At 37.4% G+C, this 26,588-nt stretch overlaps 1 protein-coding gene across 1 annotated transcript; it reads left to right on the forward strand.

The window, feature by feature from the left end:
• Positions 1-1,453: 1,453 nt before the first annotated feature.
• SLC13A4 (solute carrier family 13 member 4) lies at positions 1,454-26,588 on the forward strand. Its single transcript, XM_071549759.1, has 16 exons — positions 1,454-1,567; positions 7,882-8,010; positions 10,314-10,450; positions 10,657-10,838; positions 11,516-11,570; positions 13,191-13,230; positions 13,929-14,006; positions 15,510-15,700; positions 16,914-17,033; positions 19,541-19,642; positions 20,762-20,863; positions 21,911-22,008; positions 23,156-23,283; positions 24,079-24,240; positions 25,649-25,786; positions 26,389-26,588. Exons 1-16 carry the CDS (start codon positions 1,469-1,471, stop codon positions 26,524-26,526), a joined length of 1,899 nt encoding a protein of 632 aa, XP_071405860.1. The 5' UTR covers positions 1,454-1,468; the 3' UTR covers positions 26,527-26,588.

A 26,588-nucleotide genomic window follows, 5' to 3' on the forward strand; every position in this document is an offset into this window, starting at 1 on the left:
GAAATATTAAAGCATTCCACAGTCTGAGAAACAATTACTAATTTCAGGAAGAATTCACCCTGCACGTTGAACTCCTCTGCAGGTCTGTGTTTGCCAGTTCTCCAGGACTCAGGGTCACAGAGACATTACAATCCAGTCTGGGGAGCTCAGTTTGTTGCTGACTAGTAAAGGGTTGGGAGAGGACAGACGAGCAAAATTTTTAGGGCACAGAAATTCCCAGATGTGTGGCTTCCTATGAGATACAGACCAAATGGATATCTGTCTACAGATTGTGCATGTAACCAGCCAATGGATTCAGTCCTAAATCTGTGACACTTCTGGCTCCACAAAAAGCATCAATAACAAAAGAGTTAGAGAAATGATTTTGCACTAGAAGGCTAGACTAGAAAGTCTGAACATTTCCAATTTGATCTTGAATTCTATGGTTACCTAGGGCACATGAATCAGTACAGAGACAAGCCTTATGAATTAGTGACATTCAAGAATTGCAATGGAAGAAACATGAAGACAAAAGATACTGTTTAGAAAACAATGATCATTTATTTATCTTCAGTACTGCGACCTTGAAACAATAACAAACTGTTCAGCAACTTAAAAAAGGTCTTTTTGTATATTTGTGGGAATGTCAGAAAGAGGAGGCTGTTGATTTTCTCAAATGTTCTGATTGGGTTTGGGGCAATGGGTGGAGCAACTTCCAGCTTCTACAGCCCTCATTGGTGAATTAGAGCTGCATGTAGCTTTTTAAGAAATTTTTGTCCTGAGATCAAGTATAATCTGTGTTGGAATTACTGCCCTTTGAATTCCAAGCTCAGGGCAAAAGTAGGGTAAAGGTAGACACAAGGTAGAAGCAAAGAAATAAAGTCTGAAGGAGCTGCAGATGAGTTTTTTGGGGGCTTTTTTCTAAAGAAGGAGTACCTGAAAATTTACCTCTATGCACTGAACAATAAATTGTTGGTTTTAATAATTTTCCAACAGAAAAAGAAACTGTATTTGAGGCACTCAGACTATCAAACAGAAGGAAAAGCATCAGCTCTAAACATCTTACCTGGTTTATGAAAACAGGAGTCACAGCGCTAAATGATGGAAGAAAAAAAATTATAAAACATGGGAATAAGGATACAACTCAGCTACAACTGTGAGTCTAAATCAAAAATAAAATTGTCAAAAGATCACTATGCTCCAACTTGCAAAACTCTGCATGTTTTGCTGTGATAATAATTTGGATGCGCTGGTAAGCCCTACATAAACTGAATGTCTTTTTAATTGAAAAACGGTCTCAAAACAACAGATTGAAGAATAAATAAAATAGGTATTTTAGGTGACTGTGTGGGTACAGGAAATGAGGTGGTGAGAGACCTTTTGGGAAAATCTAGGCACAGCTGAAGGAAAGCGCGGTGTGGAATTTGGAGTATCTGAGGAACTGGAAAAGAATCTGAAGGAGAAGAAAGCCACAAGAAAGTAAAGGAGTATGGCAGTGATGAAGGAGATCCTGCGATCCAGAAATCTCTTGCTTGTTGTTCTCATTCCACTTCTGCTGCTTCCTCTGCCACTCATATACCCCAGCAGCGTAAGTACATTCTAAATTTCTTTTTCACAGAGCCTCTGAGTGCAGTAGGCAGTCCTGCCACATAAGTTTGAAGCGTGCAAAAAGAAAGTCAAAGACCTAAGGAAGCATAGGTCCTAGAAAAATTAAAAACTCAAATTTGGAGGACTGCGAGGGTCACTGAGAATTCAACTCAGCAAGAACCAGAGCTGCCTTGTCATAAGCAAGCTGAAGAGTCAGGCGAAGCTAGTAAAGCACTGCTTTAAAGCAGGAATGTTATATCTCTTCATTTTCTACAATAACGTCTGTGTGGAAGAGGGAACAGAACAAATATTGTCTTTAAAAGGAATACTTAGAGTGCTTTTTGTTTTCTAGTAATAAGTAGCATGGAGAGACTTTCAATTTAATGTGGTTTATAGGGTAGCAATCCAGGTGAGACAGGAGCTGGGACTCAGTGACAGAGATGTAGGACCATACACAGCATTGACTATTCCAGAGCAGGTGTAGATGTCTCTGCAGCTCTGACAGTGGTTAAAACATGCCGGCCCAGACACATGCAGAGCAAAGCAAAGAAGAGAACAATCTGTGCTTAACACATAGACCAGGGAACAGGAATGATTGCAGCTGTATTCCTGACACTGTTTTGGACCTACTGAATACCCCTGGCCACATGGGAAACTCCTGTCTGTGCACATCTCTGCCACTGTAAACCATAAAATTGCAGTGTTTTCCTACTTTATGGAGATAGTGATATTTAACTTATCAAAAAATGCCATATATTAAAAATTCTGCGGCTCGTCTTTCTACATAGTCCTAGACATAAAACTGGCCAAAAGGTGCATCAATTTCCATTCTGTCTTCTACCTTGCTAACATTTAATTCTTCCTTATAGTATTAGAGGATTTATGAATGCTACTATATTATCAAATCAAAATGCAAAGGATTGTAAAGCTGTAATGCGAATTGTAAAGCTGTTTCCAAAACCAAAACATTAATATTTTCTTTGGAAAGAAAGCCAGGGTTCATAGAACGGAAATGTTTTCACATCACTGAACTGTGTATTTCACTTTGAGCTTTCCTGTTTTGAACTTCATTGTGTGTCTCAGCTGTTCTCTTACAGTAGTTTTTCATCTCTTCTGTCTTGAGAGAGGCAATGATTGGCAGACAATTGTGCTCTTCTTCAGAGGACAGAAGGACTCATCCTTTCAGAGAGGCTTGCTTTACAAAAGGGTTTCATGTCACTGGAAGGGTGACATAAAAAGACATCCTCCCTGACATGCCCATATGGCACTGCAACTGCAGAATGTTCTGTGTCCCTTGAGACCCTCCCGTAGGAAACATGAGATTCACTGCATTAAAATTTGTCACTCTTGTTTGCTCCCCACTGGATTCAGAGGCATAGGATGAAATAGGGAATCCTTAATAACCAAGGAAATTGTAATAGCACCGTGTGGGTGCTGAAGCAGAAGTTCATAGACAGCATCTATGCAAGAATTGCTACTATACTGTGCAAGTTCCTCTGCATTAACGCTCTGTACCTTGTGGTGTTGCTTTTCTGCAAAATGATATGAAAATGCATCAGCTGATGTTTTACATCCACTTTGTATATGTGAATGACCACAGATGGTTAAGTGCAGCTGAAAATCTGATTGAGTATTGGACAGATATTTATAGTGCTATTAAGAAAACATCTTCACCAAATAAACTCAGCTGACAGTACACTATTCAAGTGCTTTTGAGTAGAATTTACTTTGCTACAACCCATTGACTAAGATTTCTTCTTAAATGTGAAGATTAAATTTCATGCCTGGCCACTTATTTATATTTCTATTTATCAGGAAATTATATTAGTTTCCTGTCTTTCTTACAGAGAACAGAATTACCAGGTCATTTATTTTGCAGGGAATTAGCTTGCAGTTTCCCTGATGATATCAGCACATCTCTGGAAATGTTAAAGGAGCATTACATGTTTAGTGGTAAGAGTGATCAAAGGGAGCACAAGAATTCAGAACTGTTTGTAGATATGGTTAATGGGCATAAATCCCACAGCTTATTTTCTATTCTTTTTTTTTTACAAGAAATGGTTGTGTAAAAACTAAACTTGAGAAAATTTGCTTGAATTCTTTCTCCCTTTTCAGAGCTGTCACTGAACTTGTACTGCAGGTTTGGGTGCACATAAGTGCCTTTCAGGTCTGACACATTTAGAAAATAACATTGTGCTTTGCAAACTGTGGGTCTTTTTCCTTTTTTCTTTCTTTCTTTCATTGTTCACAGTGACATGAGAGCATTTTTGCCTCTTTCTTAATCTTTACCCACCTTTTTTTTTCTTCCATAAATCCACTGGAGGTACCATAAAGCATGTCACATGGATTCAGTCAGTTGAGGGCAGGTTTTTTATGACCACTGGCCCAGTGGCCACACTGTACCCAATCAAGGACATTTGAACGACTCCTCAAAGGTCATCTGTTGACAGAGCTGAGAGATCTGCAGTATCAGGTGATGTCAGCACCTTGACATGCCAAATCAGCAGAACGGACCCTCCAGCACAGAATGTGCTCTGAGCATGCACAGAACAAAAACCATACTTTTACTCACTTTTGGTTTTATTTACACAAAGTGAATGGAGAGAACTATAACATGATCCCATAGAACCAAAGATGTTAGTCCAGAGGCTGGACTACCTCTTTGCAGAGCTTAACCACTCACCTGCATGCAAGGTATGCAATGTACACCTTCAAGTGGATAAATTTCCAACACAGGCTTTATTCTTCCTTTTATTCACTTTGAGATCCTTATATATTTTAGTTGTTAAAGTTTTATGTGTAACCCTTCATATCAAAGTTTTAGCCATGGCTTCCTTACTGCTCCTTTTTTCACTAAGGCACTCACTGAAGATAAATAATTAGATGATAGTCCTTCCAACAGTAACATGTTTTCCTGTTCTCTATTTCAAGTCCTGAGGTGGGCTTAACTGCAAAACAGCAGCTTTCAGCTCTAAAACAAAAAATGAGAAGGGGGAAACAGGAAAAATTATGCTGCTACAACCTCAGTCTAGCGCTTAGTAGCTCTGGTAACCATTAATTAAATAAATAAATTCAGTTCAATTAAATAGAAGATATTAATATGGTTTCTCTTGGAAACAAGCTGGTTTAAAGCACAGAGAAAATAAATAAATAAAGTTGCTAGACAAGCTGATTAAGTTTTTAGTGGAGATTATCACCCTTGGGTTTCTGAGTACTTGCCACACAGCTTTATAGCACTTAAAATGAGCTTTATTTTAGGTTCTCTTATTTTTGTAAAATAATTACAGCCTAGTGTATAAGAAACACAAAAATGCAGTGCCTGTCCCAGTTAAGTTTTGGTAGAGATGCAATTTCCCTTTGTTTATTTCATTTTCAATATAAGCCTACCTATTGCCCCACACAGAGGAGTAATAGAAAAATAGCAACAATCAATGCTCAAAGAAGTTACAGAGAAGTATATTTTTAGAGTGAGAAAATGGTTTCGATTCAAGTTAGGATGCAATTAATTTTATTAATTTTGGCAAAACATATCCCTTGTATCTTACATTGGCACTGCTTTAAAACAAAAATAAATGTTTTCTCATTTAAGGTTATTTTTCTCCTTAGACAACTGCTGGATGTCATACAGATCCCATGCAAACATACTGGTTTGTTAGCAGAAACTAATAGGTGAACATTAAAAATGTGCCAAATAGTGACTAGGTCATGAAAATGGCCCTCTGGTCTGCTCTCTGTGGAACATTAACCATGAAGTATAATGTAGTTAAGGGTGACAAAGCAGCAAGGTGGCTGGTTTTGAGCCAATCTACCAGCTCCTTGACTCCTGTAAATCAGTTTTGTCTCCCTACTAAAAATCTCATATGCCTATCACTTGTTAAACGTCCATTTTTAAGTATTTTCGTTTTTGGTTTTTTGGTTATTTTTAACTAAGTGACCACTTGAAATAGTTATAAACTGAAGCCCAGATTTTGGAGTTTCAAATATCATAGCAATTACATTTTATAAAATAATAATAACCGTGAATATTAAAACTCCTCTGACCTGATTCATTTCAATCTAACCTTCTTTACCCTCTCCTAGAAATTTTTCTTGGTAGCAATGAAGATAAAACTTCAAGAGAATCTTTTATTGTAATATATTGCTGAAGGACCATAGTCATCATAGAGGACTAGTGAAATCTATACTGAGATCATAAAGCCTATACCACTCTTCTATAATAGCTAAGGAAGAGAAAAAATATGCACATTTCCGTGTAGTTCAGAGTACTTATCCATCCATTAATTAAAATACAGAGCTAAATTTCTCCAATAGCCTTTCAGACACCGTTTATAATCTCTAAAGTATTTGGAGTTTATCTGCTTCAAGCAAGTTAAGTTTTCTTATAAAATTATTTCAGTTATTTTGGTGGCCCTGATCAATAGAATCATAAATCATTAAGATTGGAAATTGAGCGGAGCCATTAACTCAGCACTGCCATGTTCACCACTGAATCATATTCCCAAGCACTACATCCACATGCCCCTTGAAAGATTCTAGGGATGGTGGATCCACCACCTCTCTGGGCAACCTATTCCAAAGACTGACCACCCTACCAGTGAAGAAATTTTCCCTAGTATCCAATACAAACCTACCCTGGCTTAGATGAATTACAATTGTTTGACGTTACACTTTTCTGAAATAGGAGTTAGAGCAAGACCTGGCAGCTAATTTAAACCCAAACTTCTGAGTAACTTTGTCTGAAATTCTTATGCAAGTAAGGGAAATAGTACATATCAATTTATCTTAACTTTTTCTGCCTGTTATTACTATGAGCTGTCCTAAAGAAAAAAAAAAGAGAGGAACAGCTGACTACAGCTGTTAGAGGTAATGTAAAAATGACATGTATAAACATGATTTTAAATACAAGGTTTCCATTGAATCCACATAGCTGTATAATTTCACTAGCCTTTCCCACATTGTTCACAAAAGTGATTGGAAAAAAAATGAAGTGTGTATGAACTGATTGAAGAAAAGGAATGCTCATCAATTTGCACAAGGATCTGTAAGACTTGCTTTTATGACTTCTTGAAAGCTGCTTTATTTAGAAGTCATCCAGTGAGGAAACAAAATTTTAAACTAATTACAAAATTATAAATTATATTTTAAGACACTCAATTAGCACTTGTGAACAGTGAATTTTCTAAACAGTAGCCATTTGTGAGCTGTGAGTCCATACAACTCAACAAGCTCATATGGAACCTTCAGTGCATAATGAAGAAGAGAGACATTTATAGCTGCTGTAAATCATTGCAGACCTACCAGCTTCTATAGAACAGCAGGCTAGACCCAGTACAAGAGTTGGCTTCAAATCTGAAAAAATGGAAGGAGAAATTTTTCCTGAAAGTAGTTTCTGTAATTATTACCAGGAGATATCCTCAGTTTCTAAGTATAGCAAACTGAGCAGAAGGAGAACTCCAATGAGTGCCATAAAGACATATCTATCTCAGAAATGGACCAGAAGAATTACATGGCCTAGCTGTGCTTTTCTATAAAATGATGCAGCCCAGCTCTCCATGAGTGCTCAGCACGATGCTGTCATGACTTTTTCTACCAGAACCTTGGACAGCAGCAAGTTTGTTTGAGTAACTCCATTAACTCATTGCCTCTAGGCCCGCAGGTCTGTGGTCTTCTTCCAAGGAGCTGTGAAAATTAGCTAAGCAAATAAAATCAGCTAACAATAAAGTTTGCACTCTGTTAAAAAAAAAAAAAAAGATTTCTTATCCATACTATGGCAAATGTGAATGCTCTCATCTGGTCCTGAAAACTACCAGTTCCTGTCCTTGTCTAGTGATGTAGAGGGAAAAAAAAAAACAAAACCAAAAACAAACAAACAAACAAAAAAAAACCACCAAAAAAACACGCAGAAATAACAGGTCCACAGGTCTAACTGGAGGAGTCATGGTTGAATGTTTGGTAAATATTGGATTCTGGAAATCATATGGAATCTTTATGGAATTTACAAATTTGTAAATGCACTTGAAACCATTATTTTGCTGCCAAATAAGCTTATTCCAATGTTTTGCCCTGGCTTATGTGTGAAAACTTTCATTAGCATCCTCTTCTGAAGTTGACCTTTCAGGTGGTAGCCCAGAGTTCACACCCAGACTGCTGAACTTTAGGAGGTCCTAATACAGTCCTTTTTAGTTGTGGGTTTGTTTTGGTTTGTTTTTTAAGTCCAGGCACCCACAGTCTGATAAATGCAGTGAACAAGATCACAATGTCTCCACAGCTGCTGGTGGGGCAGTGACATGTAACCTCTGTGCTTTGTCCCCGCAGGAAGCCTCATGTGCCTACGTGCTGATAGTGACGGCTGTATACTGGGTCTCTGAAGCAGTACCTCTTGGTGCAGCCGCCTTAGTTCCTGCTTTCCTGTACCCCCTCTTTGGAGTCATGAAGTCCAGTGAGGTCAGACCAATATGCATTTTTTATCATTTAATGTTCTTTCAGTTAATTATTTGAACAAGACCAATATTAGTGCAGTAAGAAGACTTAGAGGTATGGGAGGATGAAGTGTATGTCCTGTAATGGCTTACTTGCTCTGACCAGATTTTTCTTCTACTGAAGATAGATATAGGATATAATATAGTCTATATTAGGCAGGAAGGATGTCTACCCTTTCAGCTACTGCATCACCAACAATTCCCTAAACCTATTGCATCACCTTTCCCCTCCTTCAAAACCATGTAAAGAGCAGCTATGGGATATACTGTGAAGTTTCCTTACAGTTATATTTATTAAGAAGACATATAAGGCAAGAGGCTGCATATGCTAAAAGTAGTTACCATTTACTGCAAAAGACTAGACAATTTTGATAGCCAGGTGAGTGTTCAGTCTGTTTGTGAAGCTGTGACCTAGTGCTGCCTTGTAGCCATGAGTTCTTAAGCATATGAAAAATCTATATGATCTGTTCTGATGTGCTTACTTGAGAGTTTTTTTGACTGTTACTTTCTTTCATGATAAGCCAAGAGTTTATTTTCTTTCACCTAGAACTTTTTTCTCTCTTTTTCAGGGGGGATGATAAAGGAGGCTCTCACTTGATTATAGGACTAGAAACACAGATAAGAACATAGAAGAATATACAGTAACCATAAATTTGTTGAATTTCTATCACAATATCACACTGGGAATACTGATAAATAAACAGAGACAAACATGAAACAGAAGTTTTATGACCTGTTTTATTTCTCCCAGTGATGTAATAGAATCAGATATATTTCCATACCAATACAATTCAGTATTTTCACAAGTTTTTTTCATATCATAAAAGTAAAGTAAGTAGGCATTTTCATTAAAAATCTTGGATGCATATTGAAGAAGGAAAATTTAATGTCAGCCTGACATAAATTCAATGTAATATCAAATAAAATTACAGTAAGACTATTGCAGAGAATGTATTATTTACTTTAGGAACACAAATAAGTCTCTGTATTTTAAAATTAACAATTCTGATGATGCTGCAGTATTTCCAGTCTGCTGTTCCAGAGTGACCCAGGGCTCTTGCCTAGCACTGTAAGCTACAAATAACTCACAGGGACTTAAGAACATGAGTCTCATATATATGTATTTGGGTATTACTAAGACTATTAACATTCTCTGTTTCCTCCAAAATTACTGTGAAAGGAATAAAGGAGAACAAGAGATTCTTTGTGCTTTTGTCTTGATGGGTTTCTTTCAATCACTTCAAGATCTTTTTTTAAAAAGGTAGCAGGAAAATAAAGAAAGCTAATGAGAAAAAAAAAACAGTGGAAGAAATTCAAAAAAGGTGATATTTAAAAGTTATGGCACACAACTATGATGGCCAAGCCTATTTAGGTCACCGTGGGAGTTTATTAAATAAATTTAATTAAATACATAACTTTTTGCAGATTTCACAAAATAACGTTAGAGTCATACTTGCACTTGATGGAGAAGTGCCAGTACACTGAGGACAATGGCGAAACAATTGCTTCCTCTGATCTTGTTTTAAAATACTGGCACCTGCATTTGGTTGAAGGAATAGTTTTAAACTGAAGACACTAAGTTTATTGAAAAATATTCCAGCAACATCTTAAGAAGGATTGCATCAGAATAAAATGAAAAATTTAGCTAGACTCTGAGCATCTGTTTGTAACTTCTATTTTTTTCCCATTTTGCTAATCCCTTTTAAATTAAGATTATGTTTCTTGAAACTTTTCAGCAATATAAAAAACTTTCTTAATTGCATTCAAAAAGCCTGTCCCAAAGGACTATTCTGAAGTTGTAGGCTCTGGGGATGGCACATTTTTCCCAAAAGTTGAACAAGACAGAATAAATATAAACAAGATAGACAATGATATCTCCAGAATGAACAAGCAGATAAAGCATATGAATAAGCTGCCTTCAGCACAGAGTTTTGTCTGTGGTTCTTTCCATCTGAGCCTAGCTGAGTATGACAGATTAACCACAGGCAGTGAACATTCTGTTCACGAAAAGTAACATTTCTCATGATCTCTTCAAAACTTAGAAGCCTACAAACAATAGAGTACAGAGCCTTGTTATTTATAAACACAACATGAAACAGATTGAAGAGAATATTTTGACTTATGAATTCTTCATGTTCTCCAGCTCCCTGTCATTCTTACTCTCTGGGGAGTAAAAATGCACAATACCACATTTCTCATTCAGCATGTTTCCTGTGTAGGGTAGTTACTGCTTTTTCACTAACTGTCTTTCCCTGGCCCTTACTGCAGGTGGCTGCTGAATATTTCAAGAACACAACTTTGCTCCTTATGGGTGTGATTTGTGTGGCAGCTTCTGTAGAAAAGTGGAATCTCCACAAACGAATTGCCCTGCGCATGGTCATGATGGCTGGAGCCAAGCCAGGCATGTGAGTGAACCTTTGATTTTGGGGTAATCTGACTGTGACAGCAGCAGCTTGAAACAACCAATCTTCTCATCCATGGGCAAAAGCTAGCTTGGTCTGGGGCTTTTTTTTCATATCCATCTTCCCCTTCAGAGTTTGAAAGCTTACAGACTTTTTCATCCTCTTTCTGCTACGTCCAACTCCTTGGATTTCACTGTATTACATTCCAGGTTGCTTCTTTGCTTTATGTGTTGCACCACGGTGCTCTCCATGTGGCTTTCCAACACATCCACCACAGCCATGGTGATGCCAATTGTGGAGGCAGTGCTCCAGGAGCTAGTGAATGCTGAGGAGGAGTGTGAGGTCATCAGTACTGCAGGCAGCACTATTACTGAAGAAAACAAGACAATAGGTATTTGTCAATACTGGCCATTCTTTTCTCACTTGTTTAGCAGTGATCAGACTTGCTGATACATATTATTCAAAGGCTATTGAGGTCTGACTTACACTACCAAAGACACTGATCTGTACTCTTTCCTTTCGTACTCTGATATTCCTTTCAAAAAATGAAAGAATGTTTCAAGAAGTGATGGAAGAATTGGAGTTGGGAAACTATACTGAATAGGGCATCTACTGGAGTTTGTGTGTCATAACCTCTTAGGTCATAGGATTTTACAGGGTTGGAAGGAAACCTCTGAGAGCAAAGTCCAGGAAATTTAGGTGGGGCCCAAAAATGTGTTCTTTGACAATGCCAAATTAAAAAATTGATAAGGGCTCTAAAGTTTCTTTTGTTCATTTCTTCACAGAAAGAAAGGATTTAGGAAGGAAAAGATCTCTCCTTTCTTTCAGTTTACAATCTCCAGGCTGAAAATTATTTCATCTAACCTTGTCTATTATATGTAGGTATGACAAACTTTTAATTGTCAGAGGCATGTGAGCAGTACAATACAAAATAATAAAACGCTGCTTAAAGAGAGCACCTGAGTTGGTTTGGACAAGTTTTGTTTGCAGAAGTTTCTCCAGGTCCAGTGGTGTGACCCAGGGGCTCAGCTCTTACCCCAAGGGCTGCTTTCTCTTCCTTTGTTACAGGTCTCAGCGAAAAGCATGGTCAACCTTCACTGGAGCTTATCTTCATCAATGAGGAGTAAGAATGAACCCTGTACATCAGGACTGGAGATTTGAGCCCTACACAGGTTGCAATAAGATGAACCCAGGAGTAGAGCCAGGAAGGGCAAGCAGAAGCTTACAAGTGAATGTTTCATATGTGACTGACAAGGAAGGCTTACATGATAAATGGGATTAATGTAATGGTCTGGATCTCACTAAAGCTTTGCAGTATTCACTTATTTTTTAACATTATTGACATTTTAGGGAGAAGGAAAATGTCTCTTGGGATTTGAAAGCACTTTTGAAGTCTGTGTCTGTGCCATGTAAGAGAATGCTGTCCACAGACTGTTATTTCTGTTCCCCTGAAGGAACAGTGATGGAGAACATCCAAGAAGGGTATGGAGTGCCCACAGAACATATCCAGAGGAAATCACTTACAGAGCATTCCTAAAGAAAGTCAGAACTGTCTGCATTTAAGAGAGAGAGGAGCATGAGGGGAGGGAGGAGGGGGGGATGATGGGAGGGAGAACCAAGAGGAAAAGACCTCTCCTCTCCTAAAAAATTTGTAAAAAGTGGTTTTTTTTTAAATATGGACAATTTCTTTAGAGGTTTGAGACTCTAACAGTTTCGTCCCGGTCTCTATTTGGGGTAGAATTTATTAAGATGAAAAGGGTAAATCAAGTAAAGGACTAATTTGTCAAATTAGCAAATTAACCATCGGGTCAAAATACACCAAAGCTAATGTCCCAAAACTGTATTATAGGCTAAATCTTGAGGAGCATCTTCTTATGAAGTGTGAATAAATTGCAGTCTCTTCTTGAGCTCCTTCTATACTGTTCACAACTGTTCATAATAAAAGAGACACAAGTTCTTGTTTCTTTAAATTTTAATGTATTTTAAAACAAATATTATAATTTAAACAGCATAAGTTGATGACTTTGAGTTAATTTGCAAGATCTAAACAGTAATCTCATTGGTCTAAAGTCTAATGGGTTCTCCAATATTCCCTCTGTTATCTCTTTTTATCCCAGCCATATCTTCTGTGCAATACAGAATCAAATTTTCAGTTAACCATTGTGTCATTAATCTCTTTAAGCCCTATTGAAGAGTATGTGTGGGATATTTCATACAGTACTACTCTTAAAGTAGGATTACTCAAAAAAGAGATGGAAATTTGGCAGAAAAAGTAGCATATCTTCTGGAAGTAAGTTCAGTGGATTATTTACATGGTCCAAATTCTACACAGAATGGATTTTAGTGAAGGTTTTAATGTGGCACAGGTAGGTACTCAGAAACAGCATTGGACAAGTTGGCAGATGAAGAACTTTGCTAGGACAGCAGTAGTGCTGGATTGCCTGGTGATTAACTCCACTGTGAATGGAGTCCTCTCCTAGAATGGGGTATATACTACAAAGAACACAAAATTTTCTTGCATGGAGCCCCATTGCTACACAGCTAGAGACAGAGCTGGGAAACCCAATGATGACTCTGACCTGTCTCTCCAATATACCAAATAAGAGGCTCTAATAAATGGTATTCCCCATTTCAGTAGACACTAGTTCTGCAGAGGTTGCTCCTCCTACCCATGATGTGTGCCTTTTGAAGAAGCTGGGATAACATATATTTATAAAATGTATTTTCCTTTCTTTGTTTTTAGTGCTACTACTACTGACTTCAACTCCTTGATGCACTCAAAGGTATTGTGATAGGTACAGTGCTACAGTGCTACAGTGTCTTCTAATGCAGGAATCATCAGAGCAGAATTCACACAGCTCTGAAAAAACCTGCTGTTTCCCTTATTTCAAACAAGTGGTGGTTATTGGCAGAGAGCACATACTGCAGAACGTCCTGCTTTGTATTTAACCTATCAACCTGCTTGTACTAATCAAGTTGGGGAACATTAGCTCCAAAAACAATAACAACAGAAATATATAGCAACATAAGTTTGTTGTACTTATTGCTGGAGATCCTGAGATCCACTCAGTAAACTCAAAATTCCATATGTTTTCTTGAAAAATCAGATATGATCTTTTATTGTGCAGGTATTGTCAGTTTTGTCAGCTCAGACCTCTCAATTACTTGAACAGCCTACACATCACAAAGTCACAGGCTCTAGCAAGGGACCTGTTAGATTCTCCTACATGACAGAGGGAGAAGACGCAATCTCATTATAATCTGGCTTCTTTTAAATCTTTTTATTTTCTTTTCCAGTTTAAAATTTACAGCTGAAATTTTAGTGGGTTGGATTTTGTTGTAGTTTTGGAATTTTTTTTAGTTTTTCTTTTTTTCCCCAAAAACTTACTACCCATGACCTTTAGAAAGCATCATAAATTCTATTCTAAGTGCCCTTAGGAACACAAAAAAGGCTAATCCAAGGGTATTTTCCTTCTTACAGAGTATGAATGGTGTGCACATGATAGCCAACCCTATTGGAACAATGAATTCTCAGAGCAATGGGCAGCACCTACCCCAGGTAAGGAAGTGTTAGACCCAGGGGTGAGGCAAAAAACAGATGTGAATATCACCTACTCCTTACTGTTTCATATTTAATCCTTATAAATAGTGTTACATGGAATCATTCTCCACCATCTTTCCACAGCTGTGACTTGTCCTTTGCTAGTTCTTGCTCCCATTTAGATGTGCCCAGCACAGGTATGTTCAGAAGATGCTCCCTCAGCAGCTGGGGCAATTAATTTAGTTTTACATCCAGTAATTTGATAATGCATTTCCCTTATTATTTGATTGTACTAGCCACTGTGTTTCTGCAAGTCCTGCTTGGAGAATAGCCCAACTCAAAAATAACAATCCCTGACACATAAAATTCTGCTCAGAACAAAACCAGCAGCAGGCATGGACTATTAATCTGTTCAGCCAATTTGTTAGGTAATCTTAGTATCCACCTCCTTTTTGGTTTCCAAAGTATTCACCCTCAAAATCCTCCATTAAATCAGTCCACTCCAGTATTTCTACTTCTCTTGAGTGGATCCAAGAAGAGACTGCTGTTTGGATAACAATTTTTTAGTATCTTGATTGCATAAATTGATGTCCATGAAAGAATATGTTAAAATCCACACAAAAATTTGCATCCTCAGTTCAAAAGAATCTAAATGTATGTTTCCAAAAGAGACTAATGCATTGGTCCTGATACTTAATTTTCTCTTATATCCATATTAATAAATATTCAGTGGTTATTTTTAACTAATATATTCACTCCACTTTTAACCTACAGGATTTCAGTAATTTTTATACTCATGATGATGGTGAACCTACAGCATGAATGATTTTACTAGATGAACCAAAATAAAAACTAGTAAATGTAACAATTCTATCTGAACTTCTTGGTGCCTTTTTCTTCCTCCCCAAATTACGCCTTGGCTTGGATGTGAAGTGCCTTTAAGTACTGTACCATTTTCCCAGTATGAGAACTTGAGTTACCAACAGAGAGATAGTTTCCTGTCATTGATAAGAAAGCTTCTTTTGGAGAAGTATTGTCTGGCCTCTTTTTCTTCCACATTCTCATTGCCCAGCCTTTTCCATGTCAATTTGAGGTCCCTAGAACCCCATGCCTAATTAGAAGCCCTGAGTTAGTAAGTGCAAAAAGTTCACCAAGTCTTTGTCTGGTGTCTGCCCATAAGCCTCATGGATTATGTATTCCTGCTGCTGCAGGGCCGGCATCCCAACCCTGCAGCCCTCAAAGGCTTTTGGTATCCCACTGATATTCCAGTCAGAGCTGGAGCTGACCCAGAATTTAGCCAGAAGTCTGATTACTGTTTGTGCTACATTTCTGCCAAAGACCAGGAAAATTCAGGCCCCTGGACAGGTTTTCATGTCTGATCCTAGTTAATCCTCATGAAGAAAAAACTGCCCTCTCTTATGCAATCCTGTTATTTCTGTGGGATCTGTATCACTATGGCATTAGAGCAAGTGGGGCTGCTGTTCTGATCATCTTCTCTTTGGTGAATATATCCCCTCACAGGCTCAGATACTGGTCCTACCTCCTGAGCCCTCAGATCTTGGCCTGACTAACAAGTACCGGTATCAAACAAGACATGACCACATGGTCTGTAAATGCCTCTCACTGAGCATCTCCTATGCAGCAACCATTGGAGGACTGACAACCATCATAGGGACCTCCACCAGCCTCATATTCTTGGAGCACTTCAACAAGTAAGTGATACTGTGAATTCATGGGAACAATGTGTGGTTTTCCCTGTGAGTTTCTACTGCCTCAAAGAACTCTCATTAGACAGTCTCTGAAGGAAAATTTGCTGTCTCCTCTACTCTAATGTTGTTACTAACAGTTAATGTTTGAAAGGGGGAGCTTAAATTAACACATATCCATGTCTTTCTCCTATGCAAAATTTTAAAAAATTCCTCAACATGTGTAACATTAGGTTTCTGCAGCAAATTCTTTGATTTGACAAATTGATTATCATGAAGGCAGCAGGCACTCTGGGAAAGTAAACACTAAAAGCCATGAAGATATACCAAAGAAGACAGACTCACAAAGAAGAAATGTAATACAATAAGATGAGTTGTTCTATGAGTTCTCAGAAAGTGAGTTCTTACACTGAACCTAAGGACATCACTTGGGCTGCTCAACATGTAGTGCAAAAATAAATAAACTTAGAAATTTGGCCTTACCCATTTGCTTCAGAGACAATTGGAGGAATCTCTCTGAATACCTAAGTATTTCCTTTATCATATGACCAGGACACTCAAAGACATGAATGTTTCAATGACTGAAACATGCATGTTTTTCTGTCAGAAGACTGGTGATACTTCTCCTCATACACAGATATGCATCTAAGTTCAGATCTAATTCTGATCATCCTACTGCTGCCTCTACTGCCATAATATCCTTCATTTTTCCCTCTGAAATGGTGGTAGTAAAGTTCAGAACTCATACTTAATGCAAGGAAATGGATTTTACCAAATTTCCGAAGATCTTGCTTTTATGACAGTTGAAGCAAATGCACATATCAAACATCTTTGTCAGACCCCAGCAGAAAGTGGTCATTCTTTGCATGGTCCATGATAAAACATACACAGAGATACTGGGTGAGATCATTCTGAAGTCTGCCAACACTAAAATGAGCTTTGATACAAACCATAGGTAGGGACAGAATTTCCCTACTGGTAGTAGTGCTAGACAATGCAGCCCATCTGGTATTAAAAGTTTGTAGTGCTCTATGGCTCAGCTGTCGGACAGGGGAGGTCAGTGACTGACATTTTTTTGGTAGTTAGTTTCACCATGCACATGTAATGCAGCTGTTGTAAATGCATATCAATGGAATCTTTCATGCCATGACAAATATGTATACATATATATGTGTGCAACTGTGAACTGCCCTTTTGCATCCTCTTTTTTTCCCTACAGCCAATACCCAAATGCTGAAGTGGTGAATTTTGGAACCTGGTTTTTGTTCAGTTTTCCCATCTCCCTCATAATGTTGGTGCTGACTTGGTTCTGGCTGCATTGGCTGTTCTTGGGTTGCAAGTGAGTGAAGTTTGCTCAAGATGCATGAATTATGAAAGCAGGGCATGGGTGGCTCCTCTAAAACATGTCTCCTAAAGTTGCTTTGACTGGCAAATGACAAAATTTAAGGCATAATTTCCTTCTTCTTGCCAGAACAGTTACCAGAGGATATTTTACTCCTCAGATGTACTGCATAGACAGCAATAGACAGTATTGCTGCTTGAGAGTGAAGTGCCAAGGTATTACTGATAAAAATCCTTATTAAGCATTCAACTGGGTGTTTCTTTTACTCTAATGACTATGAGGATTCCCTTGTTGACCAAAAGTCTTGTTATATGTCCTTTTGGAAAAGCACAGTTTAAAAGATGAATAGAAATATAACTGGAATGGAACAAGTTACTTTTCAGATCTTCTCCCAGCTCAACAAAATTAATGTAAGACCAGTTTAAATTAAATGCAAATAGACTCCACATATATATTTCTCTTTAGAGTGGAAAGGACTCACAGCATAAGAGACAAATACATTTAATACCACTAAGTCCCTAAGCCCCAAAACAAGAAAAAGGCTCAGTCTTCTAGTTCATGTGTACCACGTATTGTCTTTACAGAGGTACTCAGTAAAGTTAATGAAAATTGCCTAAATGTGTGCATTTAAAGTGGATTAGTTAATCTGCATTAAATTGTGATGCAGACACAGTCAGAATTAAAGTGGCCTTAATTTGATTTAGTTAACTCTTAAAAGTAAACTGAACTGACATCACTATTTCACCTAAGACAATGAATAAATTGATAATGACGTCTGCTTGTTGCTGACCTTGACTAGATTTGAAGAAGTAATTTAGAGGTGAATGGCTCCATGCTCTTTTCAGTCTCCTGAGTCTTGTAGTTCCAAATTAAAAAGCTAATCTAAATTCACCCTCCCCCCATTTGTTTTCTTCTTTTTAAACCTTGAAACAGGTCCTAACATGACCCTCAATTACTTTAGTATTTTAAAAAATAAGTATAATTGAAATTCCACATTGCATCCAAGACTTCATGCTGATTAATGTTGTTCTAAATAACACCAGAGACAAGTATTATCGACTTTTTGAGAAGTACTAGTTGATTCCAAACCTCCTTAATCTCTGACTGCTATTCACTGCAGTTCATTAAAGGCTACAATACTTTGCTTTCACATCCTTCTAAACCTAGAAACACTTAGAACATGTTGAAACAGCTGCCTAATGCTTGTGCATAAATGTTTAATCAATTCCTGTAATGTTTATGTTATTTTCCTAGGAAGCCCAGTGCCATCAATCTGTTCTTCCTTGTCCCAGTAGGAACAAGTCAGACTTGCTTTCAAAGCTCTATTCTAGGTCAAAAATGAAAGAGAATGGACCCATCAAGTGTTTTTTGCCAGCAAAGCATAGCTAAGGGTAGAATCATTATCATAGAACTGGCCATTATAAACCATATAGTTCTCCTCTTTCAACCACTGCATTACTGCTGATGGAGTTTACTGGAGTCTAACAGCAAGGTTAGCAAGGAAATTTAAAATACTTGCAGGTGCAGAGCAGTGCTAAATGAGCTTAAAAAAGGGCCCATGCAAAATGAAAAGCCTGGTTAAGTCTTTTTGTTAAACAGACAGGGCTTGTCTGGAGCTTGAGCTATGCAAATTCCTTTGAGAATCTGCCTTTAACCAGATACATGGAGGGAGGTTTTAGTCCATGCTTTGACCACTGCTACAGCTTGAGTCTCTAGTGGGGTACCAAAAAAGATATTAAAATAGCAGGAACTATAAAAGCATCTATTAAGCACTTACTTAAAGAACTATAAAACTTGTTCTCCCATGGTACTTCAACCACTGAAGTTGCTATTGCTGTTGCGTTTTTTAGACTGGCTTAGACCATCCCACCTCTGTGTGACAGAGGGTATAGCAGGAGTGAGAAAGCAAAGACTTGTGGCTCAAAGCAGAGCAAGGTAATGCTGCTGGAAAGAATAAAAGGAAAGTGTTAAAGTGAACTTGCAAGTATCTTAATTTCAATTAAAAATGTCCACGCTTTGTTATAGAATGAAGCCAAACTGAATAAACTAAGGACTTCACTTAACATTCATGGTGCTCATCTGGCTGTGCCTGGTATAGAAACAGCAAGTATTAGCAGAAGCAGACAGATCATGGACTGTAATGGGATCCTAAGCACAGCTTTCTCTCATTATATTTACTGATTATTTACTATATTCTGAATATTCAAGTCAAATATGGTCTCAAAAGCCAGACCAAACCCCAAATATGTCAGACATCCCACATCCAGCTGGAAAGCATAGTTATCCCTTTAAAATTTTCTGTTGATAGCTGGCCTCTGTCACAATCTTTCCATGTGATAATAGAAACTAGCCATAGCTTGGAGGTTTCTGGTACCAGAAACATCTGGCCACCACTAGCTCTCTGAGGAAGCCTACACAGAGGGAGCCAGTCATAGCTTGAGATGGCTTGGTGATTTTTGGCCACTTTATGCCTTTGTCTAATTTTATTGTGCAATCTGCTTCAGTTTTAAAGAGACCTGTTCTGTGAGCAAAAAGAAGAAGACTAAACGGGAAGAAATGTCAGAGAGAAGAATTCAAGAAGAATATAAGAAACTGGGCAATGTTAGGTAAACCAGACCCACTTTCCTCAGGAATTTGCCTCTCTAGGCAGAACTATGCTCTCCTATTGCCCTTCATGTTGCTCTTGGCTCAAGTAGCTTATTCTAAAACTATCAACTCTTTTTCCTCCCTTCCAGGAAAGAAGTAGAACTAAATGCAAAAATAAACTAAAATCAAAGACTTTGTTGCAAGCATCCATGTATTTACTAATTTATTTATTTGTAATGGAAAAGGAAATAAAAGGAAAGATTCAAGTTTATACCAGGGTTAAAAGGTCATCTCAATCAAGGTTTGTCTCTGCCTTTGAACTAAGTCATGAAAGGATCCCCCTTCCCAGTTCGGGCACATACTTATTTGGGTACATAAAATTTCAGCAAAGGCTTTATCCCATGCCATGAGTATTCCAGCCCTTTCAGCTACCCATAATCTGTATGCATGATGGCAATAGATGTTTCTTGAAAAGATTATTTTGCAAGATTTTTTGTTTTTCAAAAAGGATGGTCTGTCAAAAAATCCCTCCTTCCCCAAATATTTCTGTGCTGTTCAGCTGAAATGTCATCAGGTAAACTGGCTGAATACGATCAACTCTGGAATTAGACTGTGGTTCAGACTGTTCCTAAATATGAAATCATACTTAATTTAAATCTATGTTAAATTAAAAATCCTCAAGTCACCTCAAGTATCCTCAAGTCACCTTGTGTGCACCATCTGTGCTAATTTACATTGACATTTGCTCTTAGGCTTTCTATACTTGTAAAAAATGCAGTAGAATGTGTTTACAGTGGAATGCTAAAATGAGCATTACCTTGTGAATGCATTTAATCAGATAATAATGCAAATACAAACCAAGCATTTAGAAATACTTTCCTTCAGGTGAATGATTGAATTGCAAATACAGATGGATATTTTTACCCTATTTTTAGTGGATTTTGATGGTTCCCAGCTGAGAGCCAAATCTAGAATGCTTTAATTCAAACTAATCTTCCTTACTATTTTTCATATGGTTTTTAATCTTTTTTGGAAGCCAATTTCTACTTTCCTACTTCTTCTGGAACTTGTCCTTGGATTTTCAGACAGACCTTGGATTTAATTCCTAGTTTGTTTATGTTTTTCTCCTTAATTTCCAGCTATCCTGAGATGGTGACTGGATTCTTCTTTATCCTGATGACCTTACTTTGGTTTACTCGTGAGCCTGGCTTTGTACCAGGATGGTCATCTTTTTTTGAGAAGTAAGTAAAATATCCTCAACAGCTGCACAGGAACATGGCTTTGCTTCTCACTTTATACAATAATTTTTGTTCTTAAGACATCATCAGCCACATTTATCAGGGTGGTGAAAAAATAAGTCTATTCAAAAATTGTGATTTTTACTTTTTAAACTACATCTGTCTATAGAGAGGCAAATTCTATTCTTTCTCAGTAAGCAGAGTGAATTAAATAGAGAAAGTGAGTTAAACACATTTAATGTGCAAAAGAATAGGAGGGTCAGATTTTGAGCTTAAAACATTTTAGTCCACTGACAGAGACATTTCACTGGAATAGATTGCAACTATAATTAAAATATTTGATGAAAAGGGTTTATCAAGAAAATGTCTATTAAATTAAGTAGTACAGAGAATGGTGACTATGGCAATAATTTTTCTTTTGTTTTAAATAATTTTGAAACAAATTGCATTAAATGTTACCATAACACATTGCAGATGAAAGAACTGATTTGAACATAAGGGGTTTTTAACATTTTTACTGTATAAAATGACTTTAACTTTTCATCCTAATTTTGACGAAAACAATTACTACTACTGGGATTTTCTCAAGATCACTGGAGTTTGGCATCCTCAAAATGCTTTTTCAGAAAGAGTTTTAGACATTTAATTTAAAATCAATTTACAGTCCATTTCTAAAAGATCAGTTGGGTTTGGCTTTCAACCAGAACCTGTTTACTGTTTCTTGCTTCTAGTAAGCACACTATTTTTCTGTACCTCTGTACCTCCAAGTTAATAGATTTGTAAACCAAAATTATTTTTTTTCCCCACAAGAATGTTACAAATTATTGAGCAGTGATTGAAGCTGGCTGCAAGAATCAGGTCAATAAATGGGGGGGAAAAATCCTATTTTTATCCTTGATATGCAGACATATTTTTGTGGTGGGCTGTTAGTATGACTTCAGATGTGAAAATAAAACTGCACCTTGCAAAAATTTGCTTGGAGCTATGTGCCTTGTTTGGAAATATTTCTGTTACTGTGTTTTTATGATAACGTCAATGTTTCTCTCCTAGGAAAGGTTACCGGACTGATGCCACTGTTTCTGTATTTCTTGGTTTTCTCCTTTTCCTGATTCCAACAAAAAAGCCATGTTTTGGAAAAAAGGAAAAAGGTGAGGAGGATGCAGCAAGAAAGAGAGCTGGTACATTTTCCAGTGTCTTTAATGACATTTTTCTGTTTTCTGTAAAACATTCCAAAAAGAGACTTTTATGTTGGTAGATCAGGGTTCAGTTTCTCCTCTGATACCAGCCCTTCCTACATCAGACTTCCTTTTCCTTTGCTATAATTCATATTATCTCATTCAGAGGATGATAAATAGGTTTTGTATCTGAGGCTGCCACCTTTCTGCACTAGTGGAATTATTAAAATTTAGGACTGACTTTTAGGAAAGGTTCAGATGGAGTTTTATATTAAAGAACTGTGCTGCAAAATCAGCTGAAGATAAAACCCCAGGAAAAAAACTGGTCATTACTTTTACAGCAAAAATCACTGATAATGTCATTAAATAAACATAAAAGAGGTCAGAAAATGCCATACAATGTTCCAACTTTGTGCAACACTTCTCTCATAGTGTTCTTGATAATTGTTCTTGGTAACGATTGTTATTTCACATTCATGTTTGGATAGCGCTCAGTGGAACTGAGCAGCTTGCTGTGCCATGCTTTCAGCAGTGCTGAAGCACTACTTTTCTATGAAAATAGAATTGTCTGCATAGAGTCTCATGTATAGATTATAAATGTATGTAAGTATATTTTTTATATACTGTCATATATTATACAGGTTTTAGGAAAAAAAAAATTACACTTTAACTCCTCCTTCAAGAAAATACCCAGCCATCTAAAACAATAAATCTAAAATTTAGATAAATCTAAAATTCACTTTGTCAGGCTTCATAGCCCTTCCTCGATAATATAATCTCATTGTAACACCATCTTTTAAGTCTATAGATATATGTACATACATATATACAACAGAGCACGGAGTCCCTTAAAAAGCTATAAAACAAAACACAAGGGTTTACAAACACTCACATCAACAGATCAGCTAAAGGGAAGTCAGGACATTTGGAATTAATATGCCGCATTTTCTAAGGCCAAACTAATCAGAGAAATAGGCTATTCACTGCCTCTTTGCCTCTCAGATATTTCTCAAGAGAACTGCCATGCATATTCAATTATTCCTACTAATGTGAAAAATGTGAAGAGCATTGTAATAAGAGCAGTATAATACTGGTCACATATTTGCTTTCTTTGATATAGGAGATGGCAAAAAGTCAACAATTAACACACTGGATCCCATCATTACCTGGAAGGATTTCCAGAAGACCATGCCCTGGGAGATTGTGGTGTTGGTTGGAGGAGGTTATGCCTTAGCAGCTGGATGCAAGGTACTGATTTAGTTTTTTTATCCTCCTTCAAAAAGGAACATCAGCCTGGACTTTTATCCCTTTGTATGCCCTCTAAAAACTTTCAAGTTTGTACTTAACCTAGGGCTTACTCCCTGCATCTAATGGACAGCTTATATCTAGCTAACAAAAGATGATTAGAGCCCAAGTCATTTGTGTAAGCATCTGCCATTTCAGGTTCTTTAGAATACCGAGATATTCATGTCATGTGTGCAAGGTCAGCAGACGTGACACAAGATCTGAGGGACACCTCACACCTTCTCAACTAACCAGACAGAGGGGGAGCATCTCAGCTGCCACTGGGTGCTCTTTATGCAACTGAGTGAAACTCCTAGTGCTAAATGGAGAGATCATACTCTAGGCACTTCTGACTATATCTACACAGTATAATTCATGAATACACATCTAGCTCTCCCACAGACTCCTACATGTAGACAACTAAATGTGTGCATCTTAATCTCAAAATTAATTCCAACCAGAATATGCAATCCTTCATCACCAATCTTCCATACTCCAGTTCATATGCTGAAGAAATAGGGAAGATCAGCTTTGCTGCCTTTTTAATGTTAGTAACTGCCAAATGTATCTCTTTCTTACTCTTTATTAGGTGCTGCAGTGAAATCCAGTTTACTGAGCTAAAGGAAATGCAGAAAGCATTGACCTTAACTTTGTTTATTTGCTGGAGGGATTCTCTGATGCAAACTGCCACAAAGAGAAGAATCTATTTTACAAACATACCAAGTATTTAGTAATTCCTGTGCTTCTGTCCTTTCCCAGACCTCTGGCCTCTCTACATGGATTGGACGTCAAATGCTCTCCCTGAGCAGCCTTCCCTACTGGACTGTAACCCTGCTGGCTTGCATTTTGGTGTCCCTGGTAACAGAGTTTGTTAGTAATCCAGCAACTATAACCATCTTTCTGCCTATTTTATGCAGCATGGTGAGTTAAAACAATAACATTTTTAGTCTGTTTTTCCTGATGGGCTTGTGGAAATGTTTCAGGATGTCAGGGTATTAGCACTCTGTTCACATGAAGTGCAGCTTCAGTTCCCAAGACGCTGTTCTGTAGCCTTGGGATTAGGAAAAAATAATAAACTTGGGCAGCCAAAAGTATTTTTTAGCACCAAGGAATTTATTCAATACCTCTCAGACAAAGTGAAAACTTAGCTCCTGTACTGAGGGATTCAGTCCAAGTACAAGAAAAGGTGATGATGTAGTGAATAAAATAGGTGAATTTCACATAAAACTTGAGATACTTTTATCAAGGTTATTTTAAATGTCTTGTTCATTAGTTAGGCATCATCCCCTCCCTTCTTGTAAGAAAAGACTGGAGCACTGAATTTTATTTCAGATTTAGAAGTCTTCAAGGAGTGATCTGGTAAGCATATTATATTCCAACACAAAAAGCAGAGATGTTTGTAAGGGACAGAAAAAAAATCTGGATACTGTTGACAAAAGCAGAGGAAAGATATACTAAACAGCAGTTAAAGAAAACTATCTAATTTCTTTTCTATTATATAATACAAAGCTTTTCTTACAAAGAAGGGAGAAAATTAATCATATTTCCCTATTATAACAATTTTATGGGATTGTACCAAAGCATGTGAACAGCTCTGAGATAATATGAAGATATGGTCAGATGAAAACAAATAATTACGTTTGTGTGGCTTAGGAGTTCACATTTACTTTTGCTCCATGCAGAAAGACACTCTCCTAAAGAAATGTTTAGACCAGTAATCTGCTTATAGTGGTCTGAACTGCCATCTTAAGGCAGTCCCTCTTTTTTGATTGCAAAAGTAACCTGGAAACACTTTCCTACCTGAAATGATGTTTGCTTTGCAAATACCTTTCCCTTTTCCTCTGACACAAAATTAATGAAAAGCACAAATTTTCACCACCACTGAAAACTGCGGAAGAACAATTCTTTAACCTACTGTAAAGAACATTCCATCATCCCTGCCTTCTCACCATGGCAGTTTGGACCATGAACAACTACTTTTCTTAAGGAGGACATTACAGAATGGTCTCAGTATATTTGGCTACTGAAAGAAGTAAGTTTTTCATCTTAAATGAAGACTGAAGTGGCAACTAGTATTGAGATCCACAAGACACAATACATTCCCTCAGTGTGAAATGTCTCAAGAGACATCCCTGGAGCATGACCAGCTCCAAATGACAGCATTTCTCTAAAAAAAAAAAAATGAAAACAACCACCCAAAGAATACTTTCACACTTAAGTTTAGAAACTGGGGAGATTAGGTTCACAAAATGTTGACAGAGAGAGTCTTTTCATCCCAGTTGTCAGCAGTGCCTTTTATTGATTAGATGAAACAACTTTCTTCTTTCAGTCAGAAACCCTGCTTATCAACCCTTTATACACCCTGATTCCTGTCACCATGTGTATCTCTTTTGCGGTGATGCTGCCAGTGGGTAATCCTCCAAATGCCATTGTCTTCAGTTATGGGCACTGCCAGATTAAAGATATGGTGAGTCCTGAGACTGGATATATGCTCCCATGCCTCATGCAACTTCAACACCTAGTCCTCACATCCAGCAGCCCATAATAATAATGATTATATTGGTGCTAATATATAATAACACTGATCTGCAGTGCAACAAGCTGTCAGGTTAAGTACATCAACAAATCTCCTGTAGAATACATATTTATCATTTTTATTTTTTTATGAACGTAATGGGCTGAAGAGCTTTAGGAGTATGCAATTCTTTGCATTGGCCTGTTAAGACAAGTAAAGAAAGCATGAGAAATTAGATTTATCACATAGCTCCACAGTAAATCATGTATCACCCTTCCCCATTCTGATTATCTGATTGAGAAGTTCAAGTGAAAAACTGAGCAGTTTTCCAATGAACTTCCCAACAGTTCATCTCTGACTACCACTCCTGAATACTGCACAATCTGTACCCTGACACATAGTATTTAGTCACTGTGCTTTTTTGGCTCTAGATATCACTATACATGAGTATCACACTAGGTATGTCAGTATAGATACTACTGATTTTTTTTCTTTTTTTTTAATGTTAACTGGTTTTGGTTGTCATTGTGCTCTGGTGCATTTTGCTTTTGCAGGTGAAAGCTGGTCTGGGTGTAAATCTGATTGGCCTGGCTGTCGTCATGGTGGCAATCAACACTTGGGGAATTAGACTCTTCCAGCTGAATTCCTTTCCAGAATGGGCAGCAGTCAATAACATCACTAGACAAACATAATCTTCAATGAAAAAACAAAAACAAAAGTAAAAAGTGCAAGACCAAAGTGAGTTGGGACAAAA

This window comes from Pithys albifrons, chromosome 3 (genome assembly GCF_047495875.1).
Source record: "Pithys albifrons albifrons isolate INPA30051 chromosome 3, PitAlb_v1, whole genome shotgun sequence".
NCBI lineage: Eukaryota > Metazoa > Chordata > Aves > Passeriformes > Thamnophilidae > Pithys > Pithys albifrons.